Here is a 15000-nt window from a genome sequence, read left to right as displayed (position 1 = left end):
GCTGGGAAATACAAGTGAAATTTGTTTTTTTTTAATATATTTTTTATCCTACCATTTTTCACCCCTGTGCCAATCATCTACTGTGATCCCTCCGCCAACCTGGGGAGAGCAACGGACTTAACTCATGCTTCCTTCATGCCTGAGTGTCCAAGTTGCTCCTTTACACCTGACAGGGGGGAGTTTCCCTGGTTGGACGTCGTAGCGCGTGGAAGGAACACGTTATTCCAACCAGTTCCTTTCCCCTCCATCAGGCGCCCCGGCTGGCCAGGGGGAGGCAGTTTAGAGACCAGGATTACTGCATGTTTTTTGTGAGGGTATCTACCCTAGGGGACACGGGGAGAACATGCAAACTCCACACAGAAAGGCCCTTTCGCCAACCCCGCCTTCGGGTATGGGCACTGATGACGCGGAGGAGGAAACACGCCGCCAGCACCCACAGTGCCCCGAGCGGGAATCGAACCCAGGACAAGTGAAATTTGTGCTATACAATAATAAGAACTGCGGTAGCAGCAGCAGCAGCAGTAGTAATAGTAGTCTAAACCCACCTCTTCAGACTCCATCTTAGCCCGTAACACTTGCCGCAGCACTTGCCCTAGCCTTGACGACCTTACAGGCGTATACGCAAAGGCTCAACTTAATAGAACTTATTTAATTTAGATAGCATAGGCTATTTGTAGACATACTGTAGCAATCTATAGTATTTATACGTATATAGTATCATTATATAGATATTCCACTGTTAGGTTCTTATAGCTTACGTATGATTCTTGATGACTATTTTTATGCATTTGATGTATTACCATGTTTTGTTTTTGCTTACTGTAAATCGTGTGCTAAATGCCTACCGTAAATTGATGACGTTCAGCATACTACAAATTACAAACGTGCATCTCGGTGTTAAATCAACGCATTGTTGTTTTCCCCCATACTGTATACTTACTGTACTTGAATTAACCCTAAACGTAGAAAAATGCTCCCATGCTGACCTTTGGTTCACTCCCAAACCCCAGTGCTTTATGGGAGATTAATAACCATCGTAACCCCAGACCATGAGGCAGGCTATGTGGAAATGGCCCGCAATAACCCCCGGCAATACAGGGCAAGCTTATATACACACACACACACGGCACACGCACATGCACACACACACACACACACACACACACACATATGTGTGTGCGGGAGGGCGTGCATTGCGGCGTCAGTATTACTGCCGGTTGTGGTGTTTTGAAGAGTCCAGTGAATATAATATAATATATAATAATATAATATGATATGCACACGGCCCATTAGCCCATTAGCAGATTGATGTGTGAATTAATGTAATTCATCATCTGATCATCTGATTAATTAGAGCGGCATGGATGTGATGTGATGAATGATGACACCTTCATTCTGCATGTTGCCTCATGTATGACTGTCTGGCTGTCTGGCTGGCTGGTTTTCTGGCTGGCTGGTTTTCTGGCTGTCTGGCTGACTGACTGACTGACTGACTGACTGACTGGCCAGGGGGAGGAAGTTTAGAGACCAGGATTACTGCATGGTTTTTGTGAGGTTACCGATACCCCAGGGGGCCAGCTAGGGGACACGATGGGGAGAACAGGCAAACTCCACACAGAAAGGCTCTTTCCCCATGAACCCCCACCTCGGGTATGGGCACTGACGACCCGGAGGAGAGAGTGTCTTCATATCTTAATGACAGACTTTAATGTAACGGAACAGGACAGCTGAGAGGGAGACAGTGTAGGAGAGACAGACAGTAGGACAGCTGAGAGGGAGACAGTGTAGGAGAGACAGACAGTAGGACAGCTGAGAGGGAGACAGCGTAGGAGAGACAGACAGTAGGACAGCTGAGAGGGAGACAGTGTAGGAGAGACAGACAGTAGGACAGCTGAGAGGGAGACAGTGTAGGAGAGACAGACAGTAGGACAGCCGAGAGGGAGACAGTGTAGGAGAGACAGACAGTAGGACAGCTGAGAGGGAGACAGTGTAGGAGAGACAGACAGTAGGACAGCCGAGAGGGAGACAGTGTAGGAGAGAGAGACAGTAGGACAGCTGAGAGACAGACAGCGAGGTGAGACAGACAGTAGGACAGCTGAGAGGGAGACGGTGTAGGAGAGACAGACAGTAGGACAGCCGAGAGACAGACAGCGAGGTGAGACAGACAGTAGGACAGCTGAGAGGGAGACGGTGTAGGAGAGACAGACAGTAGGACAGCTGAGAGGGAGACAGTGTAGGAGAGACAGACAGTAGGACAGCTGAGAGGGAGACAGTGTAGGAGAGACAGACAGTAGGACAGCTGAGAGGGAGACAGTGTAGGAGAGACAGACAGTAGGACAGCTGAGAGGGAGACAGTGTAGGAGAGACAGACAGTAGGACAGCTGAGAGGGAGACAGTGTAGGAGAGACAGACAGTGTAGGACAGCTGAGAGGGAGACAGTGTAGAAGAGACAGACATTATAGGACAGATGAGAGGGAGACAGTGTAGGAGAGACAGACAGTATAGGACAGCTGAGAGGGAGACAGTGTAGGAAAGACAGACAGTAGGACAGCTGAGAGGGAGACAGTGTAGGAGAGACAGACAGTATAGGACAGCTGAGAGGGAGACGGTGTAGGAGAGACAGACAGTAGTACAGCTGAGAGGGAGAAAGTGTAGGAGAGACAGACAGTAGGACAGCTGAGAGGGAGACAGTGTAGGAGAGACAGACAGTAGGACAGCTGAGAGGGAGACAGTGTAGGAGAGACAGACAGTAGGACAGCTGAGAGGGAGACAGTGTAGGAGAGACAGACAGTAGGACAGCTGAGAGGGAGACAGTGTAGGAGAGACAGACAGTAGGACAGCTGAGAGGGAGACAGTGTAGGAGAGACAGACAGTAGGACAGCTGAGAGGGAGACAGTGTAGGAGAGACAGACAGTATAGGACAGCTGAGAGGGAGACAGTGTAGGAGAGACAGACAGTAGGACAGCTGAGAGGGAGACAGTGTAGGAGAGACAGACAGTAGGACAGCTGAGAGGGAGACAGTGTAGGAGAGACAGACAGTAGGACAGCTGAGAGGGAGACAGTGTATAGGAGAGACAGACAGTAGGACAGCTGAGAGGGAGACAGAGTAGGAGAGACAGACAGTAGGACAGCTGAGAGAGAGAGACAGTGTAGGAGAGACAGACAGTAGGACAGCTGAGAGGGAGACAGTGTAGGAGAGACAGACAGTAGGACAGCTGAGAGGGAGACAGTGTAGGAGAGACAGACAGTAGGACAGCCGAGAGACAGACAGTGTAGGAGAGACAGACAGTAGGACAGCTGAGAGGGAGACAGTGTAGGAGAGACAGACAGTAGGACAGCTGAGAGGGAGACAGTGTAGGAGAGACAGACAGTAGGACAGCTGAGAGGGAGACAGTGTAGGAGAGACAGACAGTAGGACAGCCGAGAGACAGACAGTGTAGGAGAGACAGACAGTAGGACAGCTGAGAGGGAGACAGTGTATAGGAGAGACAGACAGTAGGACAGCCGAGAGGGAGACAGTGTAGGAGAGACAGACAGTAGGACAGCTGAGAGGGAGACAGTGTAGGAGAGACAGACAGTATAGGACAGCTGAGAGGGAGACAGTGTAGGAGAGACAGACAGTAGGACAGCTGAGAGGGAGACAGTGTAGGAGAGACAGACAGTATAGGACAGCTGAGAGGGAGACAGTGTAGGAGAGACAGACAGTATAGGACAGCTGAGAGGGAGACAGTGTAGGAGAGACAGACAGTATAGGACAGCTGAGAGGGAGACAGTGTAGGAGAGACAGACAGAAGGACAGCTGAGAGGGAGACAGTGTAGGAGAGACAGACAGTATAGGACAGCTGAGAGGGAGACAGTGTAGGAGAGACAGACAGTATAGGACAGCTGAGAGGGAGACAGTGTAGGAGAGACAGACAGTATAGGACAGCTGAGAGGGAGACAGTGTAGGAGAGACAGACAGTATAGGACAGCTGAGAGGGAGACAGTGTAGGAGAGACAGACAGAAGGACAGCTGAGAGGGAGACAGTGTAGGAGAGACAGACAGAAGGACAGCTGAGAGGGAGACAGTCTCAAGACACTAATTAAATAAATGTTCTGGCACTTCATTGGCAATTAACCGTAATGCCCTACTGTATGTACGGATGCAAACACACCTGAGGGGTTAGCGTTAATAGTTTATTCCCTCCATTAACCCATTCTGACCTGAGATCAGATTCATACGAGGTTTCCACTGAACACACACTGGTCCGATGAACCCATTCTGACCTGAGATCAGATTTTAAAAAAATGTCAGTCGTTCTTCGATTTTTCAAAAATAGCAGACCTACAAGCTCGTAGCGCGCCACTCGGTGGCGCGCTATGAGCTTGTAGATCTGCTGTTTTTCAATAGCTAAAGCATAACATGGTGCTAACACCAAAAGGGGTTCCCGTTCAGAATGGGTTAAAAAGCACTCTATCCATTCAGCCGACGCTAATGGCTACATTATTTACTGTCTACCTAACGTTAAAATGCTCCGATACACAAACAGCGCTCATGCATGCAGGAGAGATGAAGAGATTTCCGATCGATCTTTCTTTCTTTGTGAATTGATTGATATTCAGTGTTGGATTATTGGCTGCAGTAATAAATTGACTATAAATTTAATGCATTTTCTTCTAGGAAATGTATAGATAATGTATATATGTATGTGTCTGATGTGTTTGATGTTTTATGTCTGATAATATCACAGTTTAACGATTGAATTAACCCATTCTGGGCGGGATCCCATTTTGGTGTTAGCATCATGTCATGCTTTAGATATTGAAAAATAGCAGATCTTCAAGCTCATAGCGCGCCACCGAGTGGCGCGCTACGAGCTTGTAGGTCTGCTATTTTTGAAAAATCGAAGAACGACTGACATTTTTTAAATCTGATCTCAGGTCAGAATGGGTTAATCAGACCAGTGTGTGTCCAGTGGAAACCTCGTATGAATCTGATCTCAGGTCAGAATGGGTTAATCAGACCAGTGTGTGTCCAGTGGAAACCTCGTATGAATCTGATCTCAGGTCAGAATGGGTTAAATATGAACCGTGGTGTCTTGACATGTGCCACACTCCTTTCCTTCCATGTTGTTTTCGTCGACTAATACTATGACGAATTTTGTTTTCGTCGACTACCTTTTTACACTGACAAAAACTGCATAAAAAAACTAAATAAAAACTAAGCCATGATGACTAAAACTATGACTAAATATACTGTCGATTTTGTCGACAAATAAAAACTAGACTAAAATGTCAGGAAGCGACTATAGTGGACAAGAGATCCAGCATAATTCAGTCATTTTACACTTTGTTGCATGCTGAAAATAGCCGATCTACAAGCTCACAACGTGTCGCAATAAACAAAAATAAAGGACATTGTGCAGTAAATAAAACATATACTGGTTGTCCCTTTTTCTTTTGACAGGACTTATTATTTTGCAGCCAATATAAACTGCCCCATCGTTCTGTTTGCGCCCATGGGAGGAGGAGTGGTAATAATTTCTCCCTTTCTGTCATACTTCAGAATTGCTGAGCAATTTATTTCCCATTCTGGAAAGAACGTCCTCCCTAATGTCTGCGCCGTCCTGACCAATTGTGCTCGGAAGTGCAATTCTTCTCATCACAATGACAGCAGCACAGCCTCTCCTCTCTGGGCGTCTGTCTGTCTGTCTGTCTGTGTGTCTGTGTGTCTGTCTGTCTGTCTGTCTGTGTGTCTGTCTGTCTGTCTCTCTGTCTGTCTGTGTGTCTGTGACTGTCTACAAGCTCGAGCTTGTAGGTCTGCTATTTTTGAAAAATCGAAGAACCACTGACATATAGAAACATAGCTTTTTCAGAAAACTGTCAGGATGTACTAGAAGAACATTCTTTTAGAATCTGATCTCAGGTCAAAATGGGATGATGTGTAACGTGTGTATCTATCTTCCTCCTTGCTCCTCTTCCTCCCCCAGAAATGGACCATACTGTATATAGCCTATAAATGTAGCTACATATTTGATACGTAGGTATTTTTAAAACTTGAGCCTTTCAGCCGCATGAAACATTCAAGAGAAAGAGAGAGATGATGGAGAGATGATAGGCAGAGAGAGAGAAAGATGAGTGATACAGTAGATAGATAGATAGATAGATAGATAGATAGATAGATAGATAGATAGATAGATAGATAGATAGATAGATAGATAGATAGATAGATAGATAGATAGATAGATAGATAGATAGATAGATAGATAGATAGATAGATAGATAGATGTGTGAGACAGACAGACAGACAGAGAGAGAGACAGAGAGAGAGAGAGAGAGAGAGAGATAGCAATAGAGAGATAGATATAATTGGATTCATGGATACATTTGTGCAATCCAGAGTTAAAAAACAGACCTGTGATGTACTGTACTGTACTTGTAGCCTACTGTACTTGTGCTGCACTGTACTCCTACTATACTACTGAGTGTGTACAAAGTAGTACAAAGTGAAAGTCTCTTTGGCAGCAGAAAACAAATGGTGTAATTTTTTTTTTATCCTGCACTGTTGACATTTTCTCGCACACACTAAAGTGCAATGCATCCCACAGTGTCTTTGTATAGCAGTGCAAAGGCAGCAGGTACCAAACTATTTCTGTATCGTCCTGCTCCCCCCCCCCCCCCCCCCCCAACACACACACACACACACCTAGAGGCTCATTCCTATCCAAGGAGTGTCCAAAGTGTTTTAGAGGTAGTCTGGCTTAATCGCTAGCCTAGAGGGAAGCCTTCATTAACCACAACGAATGAACCCTAGCATCTCTATTCTGGGCATCATGGTCATGTTGGTTGAACATGACAAAAGGACAAGCACACCCCACAGTTCTTTAACCCATCATGTCGTGCTTTAGCTATTGAAAAATAGCAGATCTACAAGCTCACAGCGCGCCACCGAGTGGCGCGCTACGAGCTTGTAGGTCTGCTATTTTTGAAAAATCGAAGACATTTTTAGAATCTGATCTCAGGTCAGAATGGAAAACTGTCAGGATGTAGAAGACATTTATAGAATCTGATCTCAGGTCAGAATGGGTTAAAACACGGTGCTGGACCCAAAAGTGCCAGACCCCAATCTGCCTTTTTAGTTTCCTGTGCGGCGGATTCGTCTGGTTTCCAGGCTATACGGAGCGTGCGGTGCGAATGCTTTCGTGAGTTAATTTACAAAAAGAAAGTTAGAACATGGAGTTAGGTGATTTCTGTCCTGATGGCAACGGTATTTGCGTCCTTTAATGTGCACCCGGCTGTCTCCCCTGGTGGAGTGCATAGAGAGTCCTTGTGCAGCCGACCCGGGTTCGAATCCGACCTGGGGGCTCTTTGCTGCATGTCCTTCCTCCTCTCTCTCTCTCTCTCTCTCTCTCTCTCTCTCTCTTTCCCCGTATATATCCGAATAAATCATCAAAACGCCTCATTTGTCCTGAGTATAAAAGTATTAAGCTATAGTGGTTCTCAAACTTTTTCAGTTCAAGGACTGTACACATAGAACCTGTCCATTTGGTTCCATGTGTACGCTCTCAGAGTTACAGACCTGTAAGGGTCCATTTGGTTCCATATGTACTATAGTACGCTCTCAGAGTTACAGACCTGTAAGGGTCCATTTGGTTCCATATGTACTATAGTACGCTCTCAGAGTTACAGACCTGTGAGGGTCCATTTGGTTCCATGTGTACACTCTCAGAGTTACAGACCTGTAAGGGTCCATTTGGTTCCATGTGTTACACTCTCAGAGTTACAGACCTGTAAGGGTCCATTTGGTTCCATATGTATAGTACGCTCTCAGAGTTACAGACCTGTAAGGGTCCATTTGGTTCCATGTGTACGCTCTCAGAGTTACAGACCTGTAAGGGTCCATTTGGTTCCATATGTACTATAGTACGCTCTCAGAGTTACAGACCTGTAAGGGTCCATTTGGTTCCATATGTATAGTACGCTCTCAGAGTTACAGACCTGTAAGGGTCCATTTGGTTCCATGTGTACGCTCTCAGAGTTACAGACCTGTAAGGGTCCATTTGGTTCCATATGTACTATAGTACGCTCTCAGAGTTACAGACCTGTAAGGGTCCATTTGGTTCCATGTGTACACTCTCAGAGTTACAGACCTGTAAGGGTCCATTTGGTTCCATATGTACTATAGTACGCTCTCAGAGTTACAGACCTGTAAGGGTCCATTTGGTTCCATATGTACTATAGTACGCTCTCAGAGTTACAGACCTGTAAGGGTCCATTTGGTTCCATGTGTACGCTCTCAGAGTTACAGACCTGTAAGGGTCCATTTGGTTCCATGTGTACACTCTCAGAGTTACAGACCTGTAAGGGTCCATTTGGTTCCATATGTACTATAGTACGCTCTCAGAGTTACAGACCTGTAAGGGTCCATTTGGTTCCATATGTACTATAGTACGCTCTCAGAGTTACAGACCTGTAAGGGTCCATTTGGTTCCATATGTACTATAGTACACTCTCAGAGTTACAGACCTGTAAGGGTCCATTTGGTTCCATGTGTACTCTCTCAGAGTTACAGACCTGTAAGGGTCCATTTGGTTCCATGTGTACACTCTCAGAGTTACAGACCTGTAATCTCTCTCAATCTCCTGTGGCATGTAAATTAACATTTGATTATTAATTTACAAAAACAAAAAAAAACTGTGGACTGTAATGGGAATTTTAGAATGCCAATTACAGTGTCAAATATATGCATTATTGTGTATTTGTCTTCCTTCCATTAACCCATTCTGAACGGGAACCCATTTTGGTGTTAGCATCATGTCGTGCTTTAGCTATTTAAAAATAGCAGATCTACAAGCTCATAGCGCGCCACCGAGTGGCGCGCTACGAGCTTGTAGGTCTGCTATTTTTTTTAAATCGAAGAACGACTGACATTTTTTAGAATCTGATCTCAGGTCAGAATGGGTTAATCAGACCAGTGTGTGTGCAGTGGAAACCTCGTATGAATCTGATCTCAGGTCAGAATGGGTTAAGTCTCTTTGCTCAACAATGTGCTCAGTCTAATTCATGCAGCTGTCAATCTAACAGCTGACTTGACTCCTCCACACTGTCAGCAAAGATATACTTATTTGTGTGTCGCCCTTATGTATATATCTCTGTATATTGTTTCTCTGCTGAATCTTCTTAATACATTCTCAATACTTCACCCTGAAGAACTTTGTCATTCCTTCATCTTTGGAAGATTATTTAATCGACAACACCCTGGACCTCATACTTTAAGAACTATACTGCGCTTAAACAAATCAATAGCCGGATTTGCTAGAGTGTTCTTATTAAACAATAAAGCCCTAAACTAAACTAATTATCTTTGAAGCCAAAAGGGAAAACTGTTCAAAACAAGTGCTGATCGAGGTTCAATCGTTATAATGTTCAAAACCCACGATGCCAAGACAAAAGCCTTAACCCATTTTCACCTGAGAAAACATTCTACAAAATGTCTTATAATCATGACAGTTTTCTGGAAAACCCTCATGTTTCTATATCAGTGTTTCTCAATATTTCATGTCAAGGACGCCCCAAAAATATATATGTAATTGGCCGCCGACTCCCATCTGAAAATATGATGTTCCAGGGACCTCCCCAGAAGGAAAGATTTGAGTTAAAAACACGCGGAAAGAATATATATTCAAAGATTTGCACCACATTTTCACGATTTTCCAAAAATAGCAGATCTACAAGCTCAGGAGCTTGTAGATCTGCTATTTTTCAATAGCTAAGGTTAAAACACCAAAAGGGGTTCCCGCTCAGAATGGGTTAAGTGGAGTCATGGACTCAGGCCTGCATTTCAACAGCTCCATTAGCAAATGAGGAGAATGAGACCCAGGCAGTCACTGCCATCGACACCGGGAACTCCCCCCTGCCAGCAAGCTTGTACTGTGGGAACTGGTCTGGCGTACAGCCTGATAGTCTGGAACTACACCTCAGAGACAACAATTAAAGGACCTCCACTTTTGACACTCAAACTGGCTGCTGTGATTCCCCTAGTGAGCTTTAAAAGGATTGCCATCATGGGGCACACTTCCCATACACTGCTCCTGCTTTGACGTATAGCAACTGTCTGCTTGCTTCTTAGTCAACTAGCAATTTCCGTTGCTTTAGTTTTTATTTATTAGTCCTTATTGGTCGCGTTCCTGTTCTGCCTTTTAAGCTTCTGCGGTAGTGGGTACTGTATTTATGAGCATTGTATGTCTGTCCTGTTTTTGTCTTGTGTTTTTTGTTACTGGCAGAGTTGTGTCACTTATTTTGGCTCCTCTCTTGGCCAGTTCACACTTGTAAAAGAGACTTCAGTCTCAATGTGGTTTTTACAGGTTAAATGAAGGTTAAATAAAAATATATATACTTTTCAAATAGTTGTAATGGAGCAACAGTACTATATTTGGTTCTGAGGTGTAGTGGAATAGAAGACCAATTGAAAAGGAAAGTGAACTGAAGTACAGCACTTGAGAAAACGTACTTGAATCGTTATTTTCTTACGGCACTGCAGAGAGAGATATTTAACTCTATTACAAAGTCAGCCTATACCTTAAGAATATATGCTTAAGGATTAAACGATTTGAGGATTCAACTCATAAGGATTTGGGAGGAAAAAAGTGTCTTTAGTTCATCTTTAGCATAGATAGACTACTGTAACAGTCTGTGTCTGTACAGATCTCCCTAACGTCTTCAGATCGGATCACTGTAACTGTAGTTGATTCAGAACGCTTCTGCCAAGAGTCCTTTACTAAATGCCAAGAAAGTGGAGTGTCTCACTACACTTCTTATCTTTACACTTTCTCCCTGTAAAAATAATAATTGGCTTCAAAACACTATACTGTTGGGCTTTCTAAAACATCGAATGGTTTTAGGGCCAAAAAACATCTTTCATCAGGTGGAAACCAGCTCATGCATGTCCTAAACTAAACTGCCAGGATTCAAGTTCAAATATAGCAAAATAATAATAATAAAAATAATTGCTACCATAGGTCGCAGATTACTAAAACCTCAGTCCGTCAGCCAGTCCGTCACACCACCATATATGGCCATCAGTCCGTCACGCCTCGTGACACGTCACGCCACCACCATATATGGCCGTCAGTCCGTCACGCCTCGTGGCACACTCCATATATGGCCGTCTCCATATATGAAGATCACGACACTGACCTCATCAAACCCTGGATAGCCATACATGGAGAAGACTAGAACATCACCTAGATCTGCATAATATATGGAGCCGGCCAGCAACTCTACATCTCACTCAAACCCTTAGATCTCCATATATGGAGCTGACCTGTTCTGACATTCCATATGTTGATCCTTCCCCACCCGTCATTCCTCTTCGATGTCTCCCTTTTGACTGACACCTGTCCATTTAAACTCTAGACGGGCCTGTTGACTGACACCTGTCCATTTAAACTCTAGACGGGCCTGTTGACTGACACCTGTCCATTTAAACTCTAGACGGGCCCCAAAGTTATTAGTGCAGCCGCGCCCGGCAGCCGGAGAAAACTATAGAGTTCTCAACAGGCCCGAAAATTAAGGCATGGCCCTACCTGGGCCCTCATCAAACCCTGTACACTGAACACACTGCCCCCCTGCCTCCCCCTACCTGAGCCCTCATCAAACCCTGTACACTCAAGACACCCCCCCCCCCGCTGCCACCCTTAGATCTCTATATATGGAGCTGACCTGTTCTGACATTCCATTGATTTGACCTCATCAAACCCTGTACACTCAAGACACAAGTCACACGATACATATATGGCTATAGTACAGAATTTATTCCATTATGTTGACATGCCAAAGCGCCAGCACTCGCCCAGCAGTCTGCCGTCACCCAGGCGGATGGCGTGCACGCAACCACGCCCATTCAGGGCGACGTCGCTTCTCGCCCTCAGGGCGAAAAGCAGATCAAACAAGCTTGCAGAACTATTTGAGATTATTATTCAAATGTTTCTTTTATACGATGTGTTCTAATGCTCCGTCTGGGATGCCGTAACGTTTATAGTGTCACTTTGCAGTGCCTGTTCTTCAAACGCACTACACAAATAAATAAATAAATACAATAGCGTTGTATTCGATGTGAACATGAATAAATGTTCACAAATGGTTGTGTGTGTGTGTGTGTGTGTGTGTGTGTGTGTGTGTGTGTGTGTGTGTGCGCGTGTGCGTGCGTGCGTGCGTGCGTGCGTGCGCGTGTGTGTGTGTGTGCGTGTGTGTGTGTGTGCGTGCGTGTGTGCGTGTGCGTGTGTGTGTGCGTGCGTGCACTCACTCTCTTGGTGAGTTTGTGTGTCCATCATAAAGTTGTGAACGTGTTTCTCTGCTTTGGTGAGCTCCAACTTCCTGGCAACCACGGCAACCACCAGAGCTGTACACCCGCCCCCTACCGGGAGAGAGAGAGAGAGAGAGAGAGGGGGGGGGGGGGGGGAGGGGGAGGGGAGAGAGAGAGAGAGAGAGCATAACACATCACCATAAGCTCATATCATAATGCATCGATCAATGGCCTTCATTGCATTATACTATTTGTAATCAATCAATTAGTCTGTCTTCCACCGGTCTAATTAAACACTGTTTCTCTACATTGATGTCCAGAGAGTCATCCATCGTCCTCTCCCTACTTAGCCTGCATGGCTCCGGCCCTGAATCACTACTAGCCACGAACCTTTCTTTTCTCCTTTTATTCGGGGCGATTCATGTCTGTTTGACTCGATCGGTAAATGGGGGTGAAAGTCTCCATCGGACTGAAAATGCGCCTGTCACTGTCATCCCATCAGAACAGAAGCCATAACTCTATCCCCCCCCCCCTCTCCAATACATTTATATTCCAACCCGTACATAGATTTAATGTCTTGTTGAGATATTCAAATTGTTATTGTTGATGTTGTTGTGAATGCATGCATGGGACACAGATGGAAACAAGACCGCAAGGTCTTTCTTCGGTGAGACAGATAGAGAGAGAGAGAGAGAGAGAGAGAGAGAGAGAGATGGCATAGGATTAAGATTGATAGTCAAGCTCCACGAGGTCTGCAGTATTTGCATTACCCAGCATGCATCACTAATGGAGCGTCCCTGAATGCCCAGCAATCAACATACAACACGCAGGCACACACTCACACACACACACACACACACACACACACACACACACACACACACACACACACACCACACACACACACACACACACACACTGTATACTGTACATATACTGTACCGTACATGGTATACAAAGCCCAAACGGACTGACAGCAGCAGCTTATTCTCTGTAATGAGAAACTGTCAATCATCCAAAATGGCTAAACTTAACACATTCTGACCGGGAACCCATTTTGGTGTTAGCATCATGTTATGCTTTATCTATTGAAAATAGCAGATCTACAAGCTCATAGCGCGCCACCGAGTGGCGCGCTATGAGCTTGTAGGTCTGCTATTTTTGAAAATCGAAGAAACGACTGACATTTTTAGATTCTGATCTCAGGTCAGAATGGGTTAATCAGACCAGTGTGTGTGTCCAGTGGAAACCTCGTATGAATCTGATCTCAGGTCAGAATGGGTTAAACCGTCCGCCCTTCTATGTTGGCCTCATCTGTATCGAACCGATGTCCAAATAATATTTGTAGTTTGTAGTTTTAGAGGCGAACGCCGAGTCAAAAATCATAATTATGCACACTTGTATTTCATTCTATAATAAATATTGGTTAAATCTATTGGTGAGTTAATTGTCTGACTGAATTCCAGTTAATTCTGCATAGCAGTGGTTGAAGGTTCCAGACCTTTTCATCTCACGGACCCCCACATTGACTCTAATTATCAGATGGACCCCCATCTGAAAAGACACGCCAGAGAGGCAGAGACCCCCGTATAAGAGATGATTTGCACGGCTCTATAGCAGTGATTCTCAACCCGTTACATTTCAAGGGACCCCCAGGTTTGACATGAAAATGTGTCTATAAGACCCCCATTTAACACATTCTGACCTGAGATCAGATTCATACGAGGTTTCCACTGGACACACACTGGTCTGATTAACCCATTCTGACTGAGATCAGATTAAAAAAATGTCAGTCGTTCTTCGATTTTTCAAAAATAGCAGACCTACAAGCTCGTAGCGCGCCACTCGGTGGCGCGCTACGAGCTTGTAGATCTGCTATTTTTCAATAGCTAAAGCACGACATGATGCCAACACCAAAATGGTTCCTGTTCAGAATGGTTAATGGCATTTCCATCTCTGAGACCCCCAATTTAGGTTGTGAAATCAATGTTCAATTTAACAGATCAAGTTACAGACCCATAAAGGGTCCATTTGGTTCTAAGCTATATCATTTAGCTATATGGGACCCCCTGGAACTCCCTCAAGGACCCCTGGGGGTCCCCGGACCCCACTTTGGGAGCCACTGCTGTATATATAGGCTCCTCACGTGAAATAAATACTCTGAAACGCCTCGTCCGACGTACGGTATGCACTTTAGTTGAGGATGTTCATATATAGCCTGGGGAGAAGTTCTGTACGTCAATAATATAAACATTACATGAGATGGGAAATATGCATCAACATGATACGTTAATTGCCTAGTGCAAACTGTACATGTAGTACATTAAGGAAACAGCACATGCATGCAGTTTACATTAACATACTGTATATGCTTTAACATGTGTATTAAGTATAGGGGGCCAGTGCACGCACGCACGCACGCACGCACGCGCACGCACGCACGCACGCAGCACGACACACACACACACACACACACACACGCACACGCACATGCACAATGAGGCAGCATTATGGTCTCTGTCGGGTGGAAACCTGTGTGCAAAACTGTGGATCCAAATTCAGAAGCAGCAGAAGTAGCAGATCTACACAAGCTGAAATCGGAGATTGCGGATCTGCTGCTTTTTTTTTACTTTTAAATTTTTATCCCACGATTTTGTAACCCAGTTTTCTTTTCACCCAGTGCAATTGTCTAATGTAATCCTGGGCGCTACACTTCC

General features: G+C 45.0%; 1 protein-coding gene across 1 annotated transcript in view; it reads right to left on the bottom strand.

Moving 5' to 3' along the window:
* The window catches only part of kcnn3 (potassium intermediate/small conductance calcium-activated channel, subfamily N, member 3), a gene marked incomplete at both ends in the record, with an annotated part of 167423 nt that overhangs the window by 17723 nt on the left and 134700 nt on the right, over positions 1-15000 (bottom strand). The window contains 2 exon segments of the mRNA XM_080767326.1: positions 12284-12295; positions 12297-12394. Coding sequence (XP_080623452.1) covers positions 12284-12295; positions 12297-12394 — 110 coding nt within the window.

Source organism: Protomyctophum bolini (genome assembly GCF_963924005.1).
Source record: "Protomyctophum bolini genome assembly, chromosome: 7".
Classification (NCBI taxonomy): domain Eukaryota; kingdom Metazoa; phylum Chordata; class Actinopteri; order Myctophiformes; family Myctophidae; genus Protomyctophum; species Protomyctophum bolini.
The sequence above is the reverse complement of the archived record's forward strand: the minus strand, read 5'-3'. Positions and strand labels throughout refer to the sequence as shown.